Source organism: Petromyzon marinus, chromosome 46 (genome assembly GCF_048934315.1).
Source record: "Petromyzon marinus isolate PM22_M1 ecotype Great Lakes invasive population chromosome 46, UKy_Petmar_22M1.pri1.0, whole genome shotgun sequence".
Lineage (NCBI taxonomy): Eukaryota > Metazoa > Chordata > Hyperoartia > Petromyzontiformes > Petromyzontidae > Petromyzon > Petromyzon marinus.
In genome coordinates, this window is record NC_133712.1 from 11,256,551 (window position 1) to 11,274,332 (window position 17,782).

At 48.7% G+C, this 17,782-nt stretch overlaps 1 protein-coding gene across 4 annotated transcripts in view; it reads left to right on the plus strand.

The window, feature by feature from the left end:
* Window positions 1-2,657: 2,657 nt before the first annotated feature.
* LOC116952250 (uncharacterized) overlaps window positions 2,658-17,782 on the plus strand; it is a 285,282-nt gene continuing 270,157 nt past the window's right edge. For all 4 annotated transcript variants that reach the window (XM_076074171.1, XM_032971438.2, XM_076074168.1 and 1 more), the window contains exon 1: window positions 2,658-3,310. Coding sequence is in view for 3 of the 4 variants with exons in the window: in XM_032971438.2 (XP_032827329.2) it covers window positions 3,263-3,310 (48 nt within the window). In the remaining variant the exon portion in view is untranslated. The remainder of the gene's footprint in view (window positions 3,311-17,782) is intronic.

Here is a 17,782-nt window from a genome sequence, read left to right on the forward strand (position 1 = left end):
CCACTGGTTCTTCACGTTCTGTAGATGTAGATGCCACCGGTTCTTCACGTTCTGCAGATGTAGATGCCTCTGATTCTTCACGTTCTGCAGATGTAGATGCCACTGGTTCTTCACGTTCTACAGATGTAGATGCCACTGGTTCTTCATGTTCTGCAGATGTAGATGCCACTAGTTCTTCACATTCTGCAGATGTAGATGCCACTGGTTCTTCACGTTCTGCAGATGTAGATGCCACCGGTTCTTAACGTTCTACAGATGTAGATGCCACTGGTTCTTGACGTTCTGCAGATGTAGATGCCACTGGTTCTTCATGTTCTGCAGATGTAGATGCCACTGGTTCTTCACGTTCTGCAGATGTAGATGCCACTGATTCTTCACGTTCTGCAGATGTAGATGCCACTGGTTCTTCACGTTCTGTAGATGTAGATGCCACCGGTTCTTCACGTTCTGCAGATGTAGATGCCTCTGATTCTTCACGTTCTGCAGATGTAGATGCCACTGGTTCTTCACGTTCTACAGATGTAGATGCCACTGGTTCTTCATGTTCTGCAGATGTAGATGCCACTAGTTCTTCACATTCTGCAGATGTAGATGCCACTGGTTCTTCACGTTCTGCAGATGTAGATGCCACCGGTTCTTAACGTTCTACAGATGTAGATGCCACTGGTTCTTCACGTTCTACAGATGTAGATGCCACTGGTTCTTCATGTTCTGCAGATGTAGATGCCACTGGTTCTTCACGTTCTGCAGATGTAGATGCCACTGATTCTTCACGTTCTGCAGATGTAGATGCCACTGGTTCTTCACGTTCTGTAGATGTAGATGCCACCGGTTCTTCACGTTCTGCAGATGTAGATGCCTCTGATTCTTCACGTTCTGCAGATGTAGATGCCACTGGTTCTTCACGTTCTACAGATGTAGATGCCACTGGTTCTTCATGTTCTGCAGATGTAGATGCCACTAGTTCTTCACATTCTGCAGATGTAGATGCCACTGGTTCTTCACGTTCTGCAGATGTAGATGCCACCGGTTCTTAACGTTCTACAGATGTAGATGCCACTGGTTCTTGACGTTCTGCAGATGTAGATGCCACTGGTTCTTGACGTTCTGCAGATGTAGATGCCACTGGTTCTTCACGTTCTGCAGATGTAGATGCCACTGGTTCTTCACGTTCTGCAGATGTAGATGCCACTGGTTCTTCACGTTCTACAGATGTAGATGCCACTGGTTCTTCACGTTCTGCAGATGTAGATGCCACTGGTTCTTCACGTTCTGCAGATGTAGATGCTACCACCGCCGCGGTTGAATTTACGACTCTCGGTCCGAACAAGCCACTGGACATATGGACAGGTTTGTTCGTATCTCTGAAAGTTCATAAGTTGAATATCCGTAAGTAGAGTAGTCCCTGCACTTGATGCACAGGTGGCAACTGCTCAACTCTCTGGTGTGCCACTGTTGTCACCCTCACCCACAACATACCATGGGACGTACAGCGATTGAATGCCCGAGTCTCGAACACGAAGGAGGCAATCGTTTACAACGATTCGCTCGGCTGTTCCTGACGCAATCATATGGCCCGACCGCTGCAATGTAAACGTCATCGTCACCGCTCTTCATCAACATCAGCCACGCGAAGAAGGGTTTAGCAAAGTCTCCTTAAGATTCTAGTAATGCGTGCTTCTGTGCTGCAGAATGCAGCAGCTGTTATCCTTCTTGCTCACGGACATCGCTGAAGGTGATAATCGATGTTTCTGAGTTTATTATTACGGATTGTCATTTTTTATCGTATCCTCCTCTTGCCGAGCTAAGCCAGGCAACAGCATCTTTATCGGCAGCGTGGAGAGGGCCTGGAGACTACCGTCGAGTTCAAGAGCACGACCTGTAGCGCTGTGGTGTTGAGGAGAAAACGTGGATGGGTGGGAAGGTGGGGAGGGTGGATGGGGGAAGGTGGGTGGGCGGGGGAAGGTGGGTGGGCGGATGAGTGGGGCAGGTGGATGGATGGGGGGAAGTGGATGGCAGAGTGGGTGGGTGGGGGAAGGTCGGTGGGTGGGGGGGATGGCTGGCTGGCTGGCTGGGGGGGATGGCTGGCTGTGTGGGGGGATGGCTGGCTAGGGGGATGGCTGGCTGGGTGGGGGGATGGCTGGCTGGCTAGGGAGATGGCTGGCTGGCTGGGGAGATGGCTGGCTGGGTGGGGGGATGGCTGGCTGGCTGGCTGGGGGGATGGCTGGCTGGCTGGCTGGGGGGATGGCTGGCTGGGGGGATGGCTGGCTGGCTGGCTGGGGGGATGGCTGGCTGGCTGGCTGGGGGGATGGCTGGCTGGCTGGGGAGATGGTTGGCTGGGTGGGGGGATGGCTGGCTGGCTAGGGGGATGGCTGGCTGGGGGGATGGCTGGCTGGGTGGGGGGATGGCTGGCTGGCTGGCTGGGGGGATGGCTGGCTGGCTGGCTGGGGGGATGGCTGGCTGGCTGGGGGGATGGCTGGCTGACTGGGGAGATGGCTGGCTGGGGGGATGGCTGGCTGGCTGTCTGGGGGGATGGCTGGCTGGCTGGCTGTCTTGGGGGATGGCTGCGTGTTGGATTGCTGGTGGAGCGGTGCACTTGGGGGAGGGTTGACGGTTGCGGGGTTGGGGGGGGGGGGATTTGGGACCGGGTTTGAGGCTGCGTGGGTAAAATGGGCGGAGGAAGACGGCCGCATGAAGGATGAAGAATGTGTGTGGGATTGCCTCCGCAGCCCAAACCGCGTAACGCGGTGATGCCGTGGCCTCGACCGCCGCTGCTGCTGCTGCTGCTGCTCTCGCCGGCCCGATCCGATTGTTGCGCGTGTTCGCGGCGGATATTTCAAGTTTAAAAAAAAAAAATGAACAAACAAAACACGTGAACGAATAAACCCGCAGGCGCGCACGCGAAGGGATAGGAGTACTGTACATTTGGTGGGGTTGTTTTTTTTTGTCCCCATTGGGCACAAAAATAGAAACGGAGCAGTTACAGCGCAGGGCTGCGTCAAGGGATCGTGCGCTCGCCTGGCAGGAGCCAACGTGTTACCAAAACGCATGCGGCGAAGAAGATGAACAGCCATAATAATATATTAATAATAATAATGATACATTAACAACGATATAAGCAAACGGCTCTGTGAACAGAGCCATGCAGACGCCGGTGGCCGTGCCGGGGATTTGAAACCGAAATCATTGTTTGTGTGTGTGTGTGGTTTTGGTGGTTGTTGTCGGGGAACGGAAATCAAAAAGAAGAGGGTACTGCTGGAAAATGGCAGCTGTCCTCTCGACGGAGCGTCAGGAGATCCCACTGACAGAGGTGGGTGCCTTGGATTCCCCGAGACGTCGTTACACTCCGTGGCAGGCGCGGAGAGTTGGTGGGAGTGGGTGGGTGGTGGTGGTGGTGGTGATGAGTAGGAGACAAGCAAGTCAAGGTAAGTGGACAAATCCAAAGGCTTCTTTCAAAGCGCCGGGAACACTCTCCGCCGTTGGAGGGAGTTGAAGCTGCTGATGGTTCGTGCCTGCTGCTATGCGTAATGAACGCGGCTCGTTAAACCCCTTGCCCCCGTTATAGAACAATTGCGCTCAATTATGTGCTTGCGTGCGATCGCATCGGGACGTTCAGGTGACTGCATGCAAAATGTCTTGAGGTGTGCTCGCCACGACGAGAGGGCTTTAGGAGTTGAAATAGTTCGCGTAGTTTTGCTCCTCCTCCGTTGATGGAACGCGGACCCGAGGGTCGTGGGTTTTTTACTGATGCGTTCGACATTTACACTCCAATTTTCCCCATTCGCACGAAGGGGGGGGGGGGGGAGGTGGTGATGCCTAACGCCGGCAACGACGTTGTCTCGTGCACTTGATGAGTTACATCACCCGAGGAGGAATGTCATAGCCGGGAGGTGATGCTAAAGCGCTCGTCCAATTATTGTTCGCGAGCCTTGTTGCGCTTGTTGCACGTCGTCGTCCGTTGAACTTCGTTCGCACCGTACGTCGCCAACCGTGCTTTACAAAAAACAACAACTCTATATATATGATAGCACTGGCGTGCTTTGTTTGCGCGTGTGCGATGAAGTGAACTGACACTTTGTTTTGACAGCACTGCTAGGTGCTTGTGAGAAATCACGTGTATTTTAGTGGGGGGGCATAGTGGGGGGGGGATTGTGGGGGGGGGGGGTGGGCATTGTGAGGGGGTGGTGAGCATTGTGGGGGGGGGGTGGGAATTGTGGAGGGGGGCACAGTGGGGGGGGGGCATTGTGGGGGGGGCATCGTAGGCCGGGTTGGCATTTTCGGAGGGGGTGGGTATAGTGGGGGGGGTGGGCATTGTGAGGGGGGGGTGAGCATTGGGGGGGTGGTGGGAATTGTGGGGGGGGGGTGGCATTGTGGGGGGGGTGGGCATTGTGGGGGGGTGAGCATTGTGGGGGGTGGGGGGGGTGAGCATTGTGGGGGGTGGGGGGGTGAGCATTGTGGGGGGTGGGGGTGTGAGCATTGTGGGGGGTGAGCATCGTGGGGTGCCCACTGGAGCCAGGGAGCTCAACTGGTGCGCGCTACCCATCCAGTGGCAATGCCCTTTACCCATTCACGCCCACGCGTGCGGCGACGCGCGGTGCCTCTCTCAATTAAAATTGAGTGAGACTTGGATATTTATTCTACACATTGTCATCGCTTAATTGTTTTCAACAATAGATGATTTCGCTGTGAGTTTCCTCTCTCTCTCTCGCTCTCTCTTTTCTCACTCACTCTCTCCGAGATGCAGCGATACACAGTTCGGCATCCGCTAATTGACGTTTTTTTTTTCTTTCTTGACGGTGGCGTAAATTAACAAAACGTTCTCCCGGGCCTCTCCGTGGGGCATTGCTTGAAAAACTTTGCCCGGTCGTGCCTCGCTTCGTCGCGGGAGGCTGCGATGCCGTGCCCGGGGAGTCGTTGAGGATCCAGGTATCGTCATTGTCGCTTCTCTTGGTACGCATGCCGAATTGCACTGATAATCGATGCGAGTGGTCGTATGACTAAAAAGTCGAGAGTGTGTGTGTGTGTACGTATACTCTGAACTCCTTTCGCACCGCACGTAGCCAACCGTGCTAATCGAAGGTGCGGAGGAAGGACATCAAACTAAATACGAAAAGTAATTATAAAGAAATGAGTTTTCGATCGAGTTTTAAAAGTGCATAGCTCCAGTGGCTTCCTAATATCGGAAGGAAAGAGCGTTCCAGACGGCCGCAGAAGCGCGTGTGAAAGCGCGCGATGCGGTGACCGCCTTTGGTCGACGGCCGAGCCAAAAGCCGCTGCTGCTTCGAGGGTGATCGGAGTTCGCGTGATGGTTCATGCTCCTTGACGAGATGAGCTAAGGTATTGTGGTTCAATCTTCTTTGGCGAGCACTTTGGGTGTGCAATGAGTGCGAGTGTGTGGATATCGACATTGAAAGCCAAGGACAACCCATGAAGACATTCGTCAGAAACGCCGCTTGAAATAGAAATATTTACATCGAATAGGCGACGTTTTGGGTATGCGCTATGGAAGGTCGACCATTGCCCGAAGCATCCCCGTTTCGATTTTTTTTCCCTTTTAACACAACAGTGTTATTGACGAAGGTATCGAGTATGTTTTTTTTTATTTGTGGTGCCCCTGCACCACTGGCCACAGTATGTGCGTGTTGGATGTTGGCTCATTTTAAACGACAATAGCGGAGGAGCGTTTGACTTAAGGGCGCATTGGATTGTTTCGATCTCAACGGATCAACACAGCCACCGTATCATATTGCCTTTTGTATATTCGTGATCGATGTGCTTCTCTACAACATGCCAATCATTCTCAATACGAATGCCATTCAATGTGCCTGCACTACCATACGAATGCCATTCAATGTGGCTGTCCTACCATACGAATGCCATTCAATGTGCCTATCCCACCATATGATGTGCCTGCCCTACCATTAGGTCTCGGCAAGGTAAGGTAATTTACCCTTTTTACCGGGTAAAAGGGTAAAGGTGTCGACATGCCAAGGGGTAAGGTAAAGGGTAGTAGGGTAAAGGTAGCTCGGAAGAGTTACCCGGTAAACACCTTGTTTACGGTAAACACCTTGTTTACGGTAAACACCTTGTTTACTGTAAACACCTTGTTTACTGTAAACACCTTGTTTACAGTAAACACCTTGTTTACCGTAAACACCTTGTTTACCGTAAACACCTTGTTTACAGTAAATACCTTGTTTACTATAAACACCTTGTTTACCGTAAACACCTTGTTTACGGTAAATACCTTGTTTACTGTAAACACCTTGTTTACAGTAAATACCTTGTTTACAGTAAACACCTTGTTTACCGTAAACACCTTGTTTACCGTAAATACCTTGTTTACCGTAAATACCTTGTTCACCGTAAACACCTTGTTTGTTTACCGTAAATACCTTGTTTACCGTTCGCTAAAAGCTCCGTGGCGCAGTCCGTGGCCTCCATTTAAAATTGGAATCATCGAAAGTCTTCCATATGAATAAAGCGCTCTACCTAGCATTTACCTGTTACAAACCTTTTTCATGTGTAGTACCCCAGTAATTACCCTGTAATCAGGTAATTCGTATGGAGTAAGGGTAAAAGGTAGGGTAAAGGTAGGCTTGTTGCTTTTGACCTTTTACATTTTTACCTTACCTTGCTAAAGGGTTCAAGATAAGGGGAGAGTGATTGTATTGTGGTAAGGTAAAAGGTAGGGTAAAGGTAGGCTCGTTGTTTTTACCTTACCTTGCCGAGGCCTACCTTACCATATGATCTGCCTGTCCTACCATACGAGAGCAATTCAATGTGCCTGTCCTACCGTACGAATGCTATTCAATGTGCCTGTCCTACCAGTGATCCACAGTCCTCAGTCAGTTTAAATAATACATATTACAATTCCTTATAGGGGAAACGCATACTAATTAACGGATTACTAACGTAGCATATAATCACAATAACACACATTACAACTAATTACTAATCTACAACTCATTACTAATCATAACCATTGACTGATTACCAATCGATTATTTAATTACAATTCCCCCCCCCCCTCCGCCTCAAATCACTGCACCTGAATGAGTTAAATGACGTCACCCTGCTGCTCTATTTAAGACCGGGAGCAAGTGAGGGCTTTACTATTCTGGCGAATTGCCTGATGATGCTGGATGTAATTACCAACGAAACGTCGTACTCAAACTGTAAATGTTGTGGATTCACTCTTCAACACACCGGTGGGCTAAAGTAGTGAACTATTTGTCTTTTGTCAACGTGACACTTTTTTGCTGATTGGCCGTGTCGGGTGGTGGAGGGTTACGACATATTTATAAATAACGCGATCTAACCCAAAAACCTTTGTTATGAGTCCTCAGTCAGCCAGGATAGTAAGTGACCGTGCCTTAGTGTACGTGCGTCTATAGAGATAGGAGGCTGGTGACTGTGGCGAGGTTAGTGGTGTATTTCAAGCATTTGGCTGCTGCTACAAATGCCCACGTGATGATGATGATAAGCCACTTCGTTGAGCTATTATTCGTGATAGCCAGATCGCTACTGAAAATTAGCTATGCAGCTCAGTGAGCCTTACCTGGTAAAATACACGCGAAATGAGCGCCCTTCTTTTTCAAATAAGCTTGCTTATTTATCTGCTGATACAGCATTTGTGGTATCGTAATTGGTAGCCGAACTTAGTCTGTACTCCCTCTAGGTAAACTCGGCTTAAAATATGTACTCGTAAATAATGTGTCAAATGAGATTTGGCCTCATAATGTGTGTTGTCCATCTGAATAAAGAGCATGTTCTTGCTCGCGTTACTTAAACAACCCCTTAATATTGACAATATTAAGCTGGTTTAAATGCATTGGTTTAAAGGGGGTCTGGCCATCATTCACAATTGTTTCTCATCACCGGGTGGATTGCCAAAGGCTTCGAATCACACGAGGATATTGTTCAACATTTTGGAAACGTAACTGCGCAAACCCTGTGAATATATTCTAGATTTGAAGCTTTCGTGACTGCAAGGATCCATACTCTTTGGTTCTATACTTTTACGTGACTTTGCCGAATAGAACCAAAGAGCCTGTGAATATAGCTCTCTCGTGATTGATCTTGTGACGTAGCAACTCCCCCACAATGAATCAGCTGTGTATGTCTTGCTGTGTGCTGCTGCGGTTAGAACTCTTGCCTCACAGTTAGAATTTTACGAGTTTAAATTCTGGTCATGGGTCGACACAGCATTACATCACTCTGGTGATCGATAAAATATTCACCAATTTTTGAGAATTCAACGGTGGGCACCCGATGGACTGGCGCCTATTATGGGGTTGTGGAATTGAAATCGCATTTCCTAAATAACAGCGTAATATCATTGCCACTATGATAAGCCAAGAATGTGTGTCTCGCGCGTGACGTCACTCCAGATGAGGCCCACCCCCCCCGCGTGACGTCACTCCACATGAGGCCCACCCCCTCGTGTGACGTCACTCCACATGAGGCCCACCACCCCACCCCTCGTTAATATTCATGAGTGGATTTTTACACTAACGCAGAGGAAGGTCGATCTGAATTAAATAATTTATTACGCAGTCGCTTGAAACCTGATGTTTCTTTACGCAGCACACTGCTACATCCGTACGTGACGTCACTGCAAAAGAGCCCCCCCGTCATTAATTATCATGAGCGGGTGGATTTTTACACTCACGCAAATTCGCTTTAAATTTGACGTTTCTTTATTTTAAAAAGTTAATCAAATAAATAATACTAGGCAGCAACAAAGTGTTTTTGGTGTCTTTAGTTATTTCTTCAGTACTTCAAACAAAAGGTAAGTCCAATTTTTTATTCTAAATTATTTACTACAATATTTACCCAAGAATGTCAGTGTGTAACGCGCGTGACATCACTCCACGTCGACCAGCCCCACTCATTATTAATCATGAACAGGTTACGTCCTCCACATGGACCCGCTTCTCATTAATAATCATGAGCAGGTGACGTCACTCTACATCGAACAGCCTCCCTCAATAATCATGAACAGGTGGGGTCGTCCACATCCCTCTCCCCCCTCATTAGTAATCATGTCGGCTGACGTCACTCCGCATGGAGCACCCCCTCCCCCTCATTAATAATCATACACAGGTGACGTCACTCCACATTGAACAGCCTCCCTCAATAATCATGAACAGGTGGGGTCCTCCACATGACCCCCCCCCCCCCCCGTCATTAATAATCATATCGGGCGACGTCACTCCGCATGGATCACCCCCCCCCCCCCTCATTAATAATCATGACCAGGTGACGTTCTCCAAATGGACCCCCCCCCTCTCATTAATAATCATGACCACGTGACGTCCTCCAAATGGACCCCCCCCTCATTAATAATCATGACCAGGTGACTTCCTCCACATGGACCCCCCTCATTAATAATCATGACCAGGTGATTTCCTCCAAATGTACCCCCCCCCCATTAATAATCATGACCAGGTGACGTCCTCCAAATGGACCCCCCCCCTCATTAATAATAATGACCAGGTGACTTCCTCCAAATGGACCCCCCCCCCTCATTAATAATCATGACCAGGTGACGTCCTCCAAATAGACCCCCCTCATTAATAATCATGACCAGGTGACTTCCTCCAAATGGACCCCCCTCATTAATAATCATGACCAGGTGACTTCCTCCACATGGACCCCCCTCATTAATAATCATGACCAGGTGACGTCCTCCAAATGGACCCCCCCCTCATTAATAATCATGACCAGGTGACTTCCTCCACATGGACCCCCCTCATTAATAATCATGACCAGGTGACTTCCTCCACATGGACCCCCCTCATTAATTATCATGACCACGTGACTTCCTCCAAATGAACCCCCCTCATTAATAATCATGACCAGGTGACGTCCTCCAAATGGACCCCCCCCCTCTCATTAATAATCATGACCACGTGACGTCCTCCAAATGGACCCCCCCCCCTCATTAATAATCATGACCAGGTGACTTCCTCCATATGGACCCCCTCATTAATAATCATGACCAGGTGACTTCCTCCACATGGACCCCCCTCATTAATAATCATGACCAGGTGACTTCCTCAACATGGACCCCCCCCCCCCTCATTAATAATCATGACCAGGTGACGTCCTCCAAATGGACCCCCCTCATTAATAATCATGACCAGGTGACGTCCTCCAAATGGACCCCCCCCCCTCATTAATAATAATGAGCGGGGCGCCTCCTCCCCCCTCCTCAGCGTCAACTTACAACCCTCACGATAAAGGCAGAACCCTCACGTCACGCGATCTCCATCACGCTGTTACCTACTATAATCACCCAGAAATGTCTGTACGTCCCGCGCGTGACGTCACTCCACATGAGGCCCACCCCCCCTCATTAATATTCATGAGTGGGTGGATTTTGACAGTAACGCAGAGGAAGGTCGAGCTGAATTAGATCATTTATTACGAAAAGTCGCTTCAAATATGACGTTTCTTTACAAAAAGTGACGGTAAAAAACTTTATCTACGCAGCACAGTGCTACATCCGTGCGTGACGTCACTGCAAAAGAGCCCCCCCCCCCTTAAATAATATTAATGCCCGCGTGGAAATTCACACTAACGCACTCCACATGCCACACCCCTCCCCTCATTAATAATCATGAGTGGGTGACGTCACTCCACATACCGCACCCTTCTCCAATAACCATCAGCTGGTGACGTCATTCCTCATGGGGCAACCCCCCCCCCCCCCTCATTAATAATCATGAGCTGAACAATTTTTTATTGAATATTTCAGATTTCAGATTTACTGAAATATACACACGTCCTTGGAGGGCAAAAAAGCTAGTTTATTCATCAAAGGTTTGTTCGTGAAGCCCTCCAGATATATAAACATAGACAGGACTTCAACCGAGAAGATGGATACAAATTGAGCAATCAGCAGCCAATGCTTGAAATACACCACTAACCTCGCCACTGTCACCAGCCTCCTATCTCTATAGACGCACGTACACTAAGGCACGGTCACTTACTATCCTGGTTGGCTGAGGACTGTGGATCACTGGTAGGACAGGCACATTGAATTGCACTCGTATGGTAGGACAGGCACATTGAATTGCTCTCGTATGGTAGGACAGGCAGATCATATGGTAAGGTAGGCCTCGGCAAGGTAAGGTAAAAACAACGAGCCTACCTTTACCCTACCTTTTACCTTACCACAATACAAGCACTCTCCCCTTGCCTTGAACCCTTTAGCAAGGTATGGTAAAATGTAAAAGGTCAAAAGCAACGAGCCTACCTTTACCCTACCTTTTACCCTTACCCCATACTGTTTATGGTTGTTCCATATTAACTGCCGGGTACTAATCTATTTTTCCGAGTAATTTCCCAATGCATCCCCATCGTTCCCAGCCTCCCACTTCCAGCCCCGCCCACTTCCCCCCTCCCCCCTCCACCCCAGCTTCACGTCCTCTCTCCCCATAGCGCTCACTTAGCGCCCCCCATCCCCCTACCCCACCCCACTCCTCCACCTCTCTCTCTCTCCCCCCTTGCTCCTCCCCCCCCCCCCTTTCTTACCTATATAACCTCTTGCCACGACAGCTCTCTCGCCCACTGCATTGGCATTGTTGCTGCATTGGCATTGTTGCTGCATTGGCATTGTTGCTGCATTGGCATTGTTGCTACATTGGCATTGTTGCTGCATTGGCATTGTTGCTGCATTGGCATTGTTGCTACATTGGCATTGTTGCTGCATTGGCATTGTTGCTGCATTGACATTGTTGTGCACTGCCCATGCTCCTGGTGTTGTTGATGCACTTGGGCTACGCCCATCCCCAAACCTTTATAAACAATTTGCCTTCAGAGGCTGACTCCTTTGCCTGATGACGATCGCTTGTGTTGCGATCGAAACGTCGTGATTTGTTTTATTTTATTTCTACCCACGTGACTTTACCGAAAGAACCAAAGAGTATGGATTCCTGCAGTCACGAAAGCTTCAAATCAAGATTATTCATAATTCTTATTTATCCAGGAAAACTGCGCTGGGCTCTTTGGAAGGAGGGTCCTGCATTGGCCTTTCACGTTCAGATGTTTTCAGCCAATGAATGATGCGTGATGATTATGCACGTGGGACGAAAAGCGGGGCAACGTTCAATCCCCGTACCGATGGAAACAGATGGAGTTTCTACTTGCTGTACTGCCATCTCCTGGCGAGCCACGGTATATGGCATCTCCTTGGCGCACACGGGAAGGGAGTTTCACAACGTTCCTGCGATCCGCTGGCGTGCAATGATTTGTACATTGCACTATAAACCTGGTGACCTGAGCTTGATTCCTGGCCCCAGCGAGAGATATGTGGTGAGTGATATGTATTTATTTGTATTTTGTTCTGTCTCGTTTGTTGTAACTTTTGACCCACCCCTACCGGACGTCTGTGAAAAAGAGCTTTATAGTTCATTGGATTTCTCCGCGATGAATAAATATTCGGGTTCTGATCTGAACTGGTCCTGGGTCTCCTCCAGCGACCGACATTGCACAGTCAGTCAGTATCCTTTATTTAACCAGGAGACAAAATAAACCCACTGAGAGCGTGAAACAGCGTTACCTCTTTTGCAAGGGCAACCTGGAGATACACCGCAGAATGTTACTTTTTTGTTAAGGAAATATGAACCTCCATTAACAATCGTTTAATTAAAACAATTGAATGAGCCCAAGTCAAGAAGGTGAATTGCATTATTTGAAGAGAAGTAATTAAATACTCTCGACAAAAAATGTAAAGTAATGTCAGGAAAGGTGAGTCGGACTAGATTGTGCAAGTATAGGTAATGGAGAATATTGCACGTAATGTCGTACCATGTAAACTCATGAACTATAAACTATTTTTATTTTACCAGGTAAGACCCACTGAACTACTCTTTTTTTATTATTCAGAAGCGACCTGGCCACAAATGATAGCTCAACCAAATGGCTTATCACGTGGAAATTTATTGCAGCCAAATACTCTAAACGCACGTTGATTCTCAATGTGGAGGGAAAACCCGGAGGACCCGGAGAAAAAAATCCATGCGAGCACCGGGAAAGAGAAGATGCACACTTCAAATATACAGGCATCTTCAGGTTCAAAATCGAACCCACGACCTCCTGCATTCGAGGCGAGGCAGCTAACATCTGGCTGCAGGCATGACTTGACACAGCACAGGGAATCCTTCGTCCAAGAGTGGCATGACAATGGGCTACAAATGGCGGTTATTATTATTACTACGCAAAATTTGATGGCACCAGAGCGCCTCGGGGCACACCTCAACGAGCGAACCATTTTCCTCGCACTCGTAAGTGCTGCATCGAATACAGAACTGCGCTTGCCAAACTGTCTGCACGCAACCCTTGCGTTAAATCGGTGTTCTTCACTAATTTTCAGAGGAGTGGGTCGGGGCTGGGGGCACTTTCACAAATAATACAATCAGTGCGAGGGCCGTGCCACATTTGAAACCATTGGGGGTTTGTGACAACGCGATGATGGACAGGGGGTGTTGTCACATGTTGTGTCTTGTCAGGGGGGGCATGTCATGGGCCGACACGAAAGGCTACCAGGGGCCGCAAATGGCCCGCGGGCCTTGCAATGAAGAATGCTGCGTTTCAATCATTCCCACTCATTCACCACTGGCGGTTTAATTTGCAATCTGAGGATGTTCCCGGGGCTCAGTGTTTGATATCACACTTTGCATAACGTCGGCCGCTTCTGCTGCCGTTACCTCCCACCGACGATGCAGTGCTCCCATAGAACGTAAACTCGCCAAACCCATTCGGTTCATCCACTTGACAACGAATGTCAGAGTCTTGTCGGGGCAACGGTAAACCATGAGGCTGCTATCTTGCTAACAGCTCTCCGTTGCTCTTTACACAATCGATTCATGTCACACATGTGTGAGATCCTCTTTGAAAAATGTAACGGGCAATTTTCAAAAGAATGGCTCCTTTTATCTTTCTTTCTTCTCCACATCAGATTTGAACAATTTTAGTCTTCCATCTTATTGCTGCCTTCCCCCCCCCCCCCCACCGATTCTATTCACAGATTAACTGCCAACTGCACGGGGCACCGCTTTGGGTGACCTCTGCAAGATAAGTTAGGGTCTTGAAACAATGCAATAATTGCGATGCAGTGAGAAAATCCCATCTTTCCGCCGAGACAGCCTGGCGATCATGACGTGATCTTTTTTTTATGTGTGTCAATGAGTCACTATTTCAGCCCACTGGTGTGTTCGAGAGTAAATCCACAACATTTACAAATTGGAGTTTGACGTTTCGCTGGTAATTAGATCCAGCATCATCGGGCGATATTGCCAGAATTCTGCGATGATGCTGGATGTAATTACCAGCGAAATGTACTACTCAAATTGTAAATGTTGCGGATTTACTCTCCAACACACAGGTGGGCAGAAGTAGTAGACAACCCTTACTAATTGGCTGTGGTGGGTGGTGGCGGGTTAACAACACAATTTATACTTATGCGATCTAACCCATAAATCTTTTATTTTGACTCATATTGGTCGTGGAAGCCTACATGTCACATTTTCATTTTGGTCTTTTAGCTGGTTTGCTTGCTTCTCCAGAAGCTATTGAATCCTGCCCATAGAAGCATTATGCAGGCTTATTCCGCTACGCGGGACGCAGGTGTTGTAGGCCATGTCGTGGGCAGGTTAGGGCAGTGCATCAAAATCCTTTTGTTGTACGGTACTCTGCTCTGCCCATCCATTCTCCCTGCCTTCACCTGCCCGCGATAAAGTATGGCGAAAGAACCTCCATCCAGCAGTGGATTGGCAAAGGACTGCACGATTGCATTGCATCGCGTCCATGTGCACGGCAACAAACCCCGGAGTGAGGAATGTGAATACTCTGTAAAAATATATCATACCTGGCATCATGTCAGCTTTCTGGCCCTGTGTAAGAAACAAAAAAAAAGTGAAATCTACAGTACTTTATTAATTAAGAATGAATGCTCGTTTTCATTACAACTCGCGAAATAACCCTATTGTAACCTCCCGCAACTCCAACTTAATACATTAACCCCATCCCCTTTGCCTCGCTCCCGAATTACCTTATCTTAATTGCATTTTTTTGAATCAAAATATAATTAATCCTCATGCGCCTTAGTTACCAGTATCATCGGGCACTTTCGGTGATCTAGGCGTTCCATGAACCCCAACGTGGCTCGGCGTTTTCACGTTATTTAATGTCGCATTTTAACATCGCGCTCCATCCTTTGCAAGGTTACAAGCGTGCCGCAGCCGTTCGAACGTTAGAAGAACACCGAACGCGTGCGCTTTGTGTGCAGAACAATGTCCCGCTAATTGCTAACTGGGTTGTCATTTGTCTTTGCTAAAAAAAAAACGTAAATCCGTTGGCACGATTAACCCGGCATACACACTCGAATGCAGCCCGTCGTCACTTCCTGACGTGTGCTGCTGCACCTCCGTGAACGCCTCGCGTCTGCAGAGGGTCACGGGGTTCAAATGGCGTTGCCGTTCACGCCGAACGTACGACGGGCCGAGGTCCGGTGGCAGCCGAGCAACGCGACTGCCGCGGTCGCTGTGCATCGTGTGATCCAACAGTGCCCGCTCCGCCGATTCACGGGCAATATCGCGGACATCCGAAACTAAACTAATTTTTTTTTTTACCGTAGCCCATTTTTAAACGTAACCCGGCTGTCACAAATGATAGCTCAGCGAAGAGGCTTGTCGCGCGGAAATTCATCGCGGCTAAATACTCTGAACGCGTGTTGTTGATTCTCAATGTGGGAGGGAAAAACCAGAGGACGCGGAGATGAAATCCACGCCACCACGGGGAGAACGTGCAAACTCCAAATAACAGGCATCAGGGTTGAGATTGAATCCACAACCTCCTGCATACCAGGCGAGCTAGTTAACATTTTGCTACCAGGCCTCCAAGGAGGCCATTTATTGGATTAATTGTCTGGATATCCGTGGACTCCCACATTATCTGGCCTTCATTATCCTCAAAACATGGGCCTCATCCCCCGGACACCAAGGACCACATCCCTCAATTTGGGTGCCGCAGTGATTGACGAGATATTAACTCTCTCGCCTAGTATGCAGGAGGTCGTGGCTTCAAACTTGAACCCGACGCCTGTTGTATATATAGAGATTGCATGTTCTCCCCGTGGTCGCGTGTATTTTTCTCTGAGTCCTCCGGTTTTTCCCTGCACACATTTAGAATCGACGTGTGTTTAGCATAATTTGGCTGCTATAAATGTCCACATAAGCCGCTTCGTTGAGCTATCATTTGTAGCCCAGGTTGCTTCTGAAAAAAGAGTCGCATAGCTCAGTGGGCCTGACCTGGTAAAGAAAAAAATATTGAAAATAGTCGCTCGTTGTCCCTCCTCAACCCCCGGAACCAAGACTGTCCTGGCAGAACGTCGTGTGGCAGCATTAGATCCACCACTACCTTTAAGCGACAGCTGAAGGCTTCTCATCTTTTCTGTCGGATGGTGATGACGAGGAACCGCAAGGCAAGCCTGGCTCTGGGCCTCGGAATCACGGCTGGATTATTTGCTTTTCGTTAAAGTGTGTGCACCATTATTCATGGTATTATTATTGTTATTATACACGGTGGAGGAGCAGGAGAAGAAGGGTTCAAATCACACGTAAGGGTAAACTTAGATATTTGAATCATTTGGCGGGACCCCGGGGTCCCGCAACAATCGGGTCAATAATTATTATTTTTCTTCAGTCCGCCCCGCTCGTGACCCCGACAGCAACGCGCCGCCCGCCCAGACTCGCCGTGCCAACAAGCGCCGGCAGCAGCAGCAGCAGGCGGCGATCACCACGATGGGCGCCACCCCCACCGGCCAAACGCAAGCCCCGGGGGGCGTCCGCCGCGGTCGCGCGCGGCGACGACGCCCTCCGGTCAGCCGTCGATCCTCAGCTTCTTTGCCAAGGCGAGCCCACCGCCCCCCCCCAGGCAGTGAATTTAACGTGTTTGTGTAATTTTTCAACTTTTTACGAAACTTAGTGCCCCGAGTAGCTCTCGACAAGGCCAGTCGATTGACCACTAGTTTTGTTGTCGGTAAGGCAAGACTCGTGTCGCTACGCGGTTTTTCCCACCCCGGGGCAGTGATGGGACCCCGCCAATTGCTTCATTTCATCCCCCTAGAGTCGTCAATTTTGAGGGAATTCAAGGATGGAGAGACAGGCGATGAGACGGGGGGATGGGCATGCAAGACTTTCCGCAAAAGTGGCTGAGGGTCACCAATTGAAACGATTGCCGCGGAGAGACATTTTGACCTTTGAATTGAAGTGTGACTGATGCATGTGTATCACACTCGTGCCTGTTCATCATTGATTTTTATCTTTGAGATTAATTATTTAGTTGGAACCCCCATTGGGATTAGCCACAGGCACAGGGAAGCAGTCTTTCAATCAACGCCAAATCGATACTGTAGCCTCATATCCCATAATGCCTCAGCAAACAAACGCCCTTAACGTGTTGCAGTGGCAGGGTAGAGTATTTTCCTGTGTTCAGAGAAGCAATTTACATCTACAATATGCTCTATATTCTTGGTTCTTTCGGTAAAGTCACGTAGATAGAAAACAAAATTTTTAATTAAAAGCAAAAAAACCACGACGTTTTGATCGCAACACAAGCGGTCTTGCGTAAGGGTAAGCGGTCTTGTGTTGCAATCGAAACGTCGTGGTTTTTGGCTTTTAATTTTTATTTTGTTTGCTATCTACGTGACTTTACCGAAAGAAGCAAGAATATGAATTCCTGCAGTCACGAAAGTTTAAAGTCTAAAATAGAC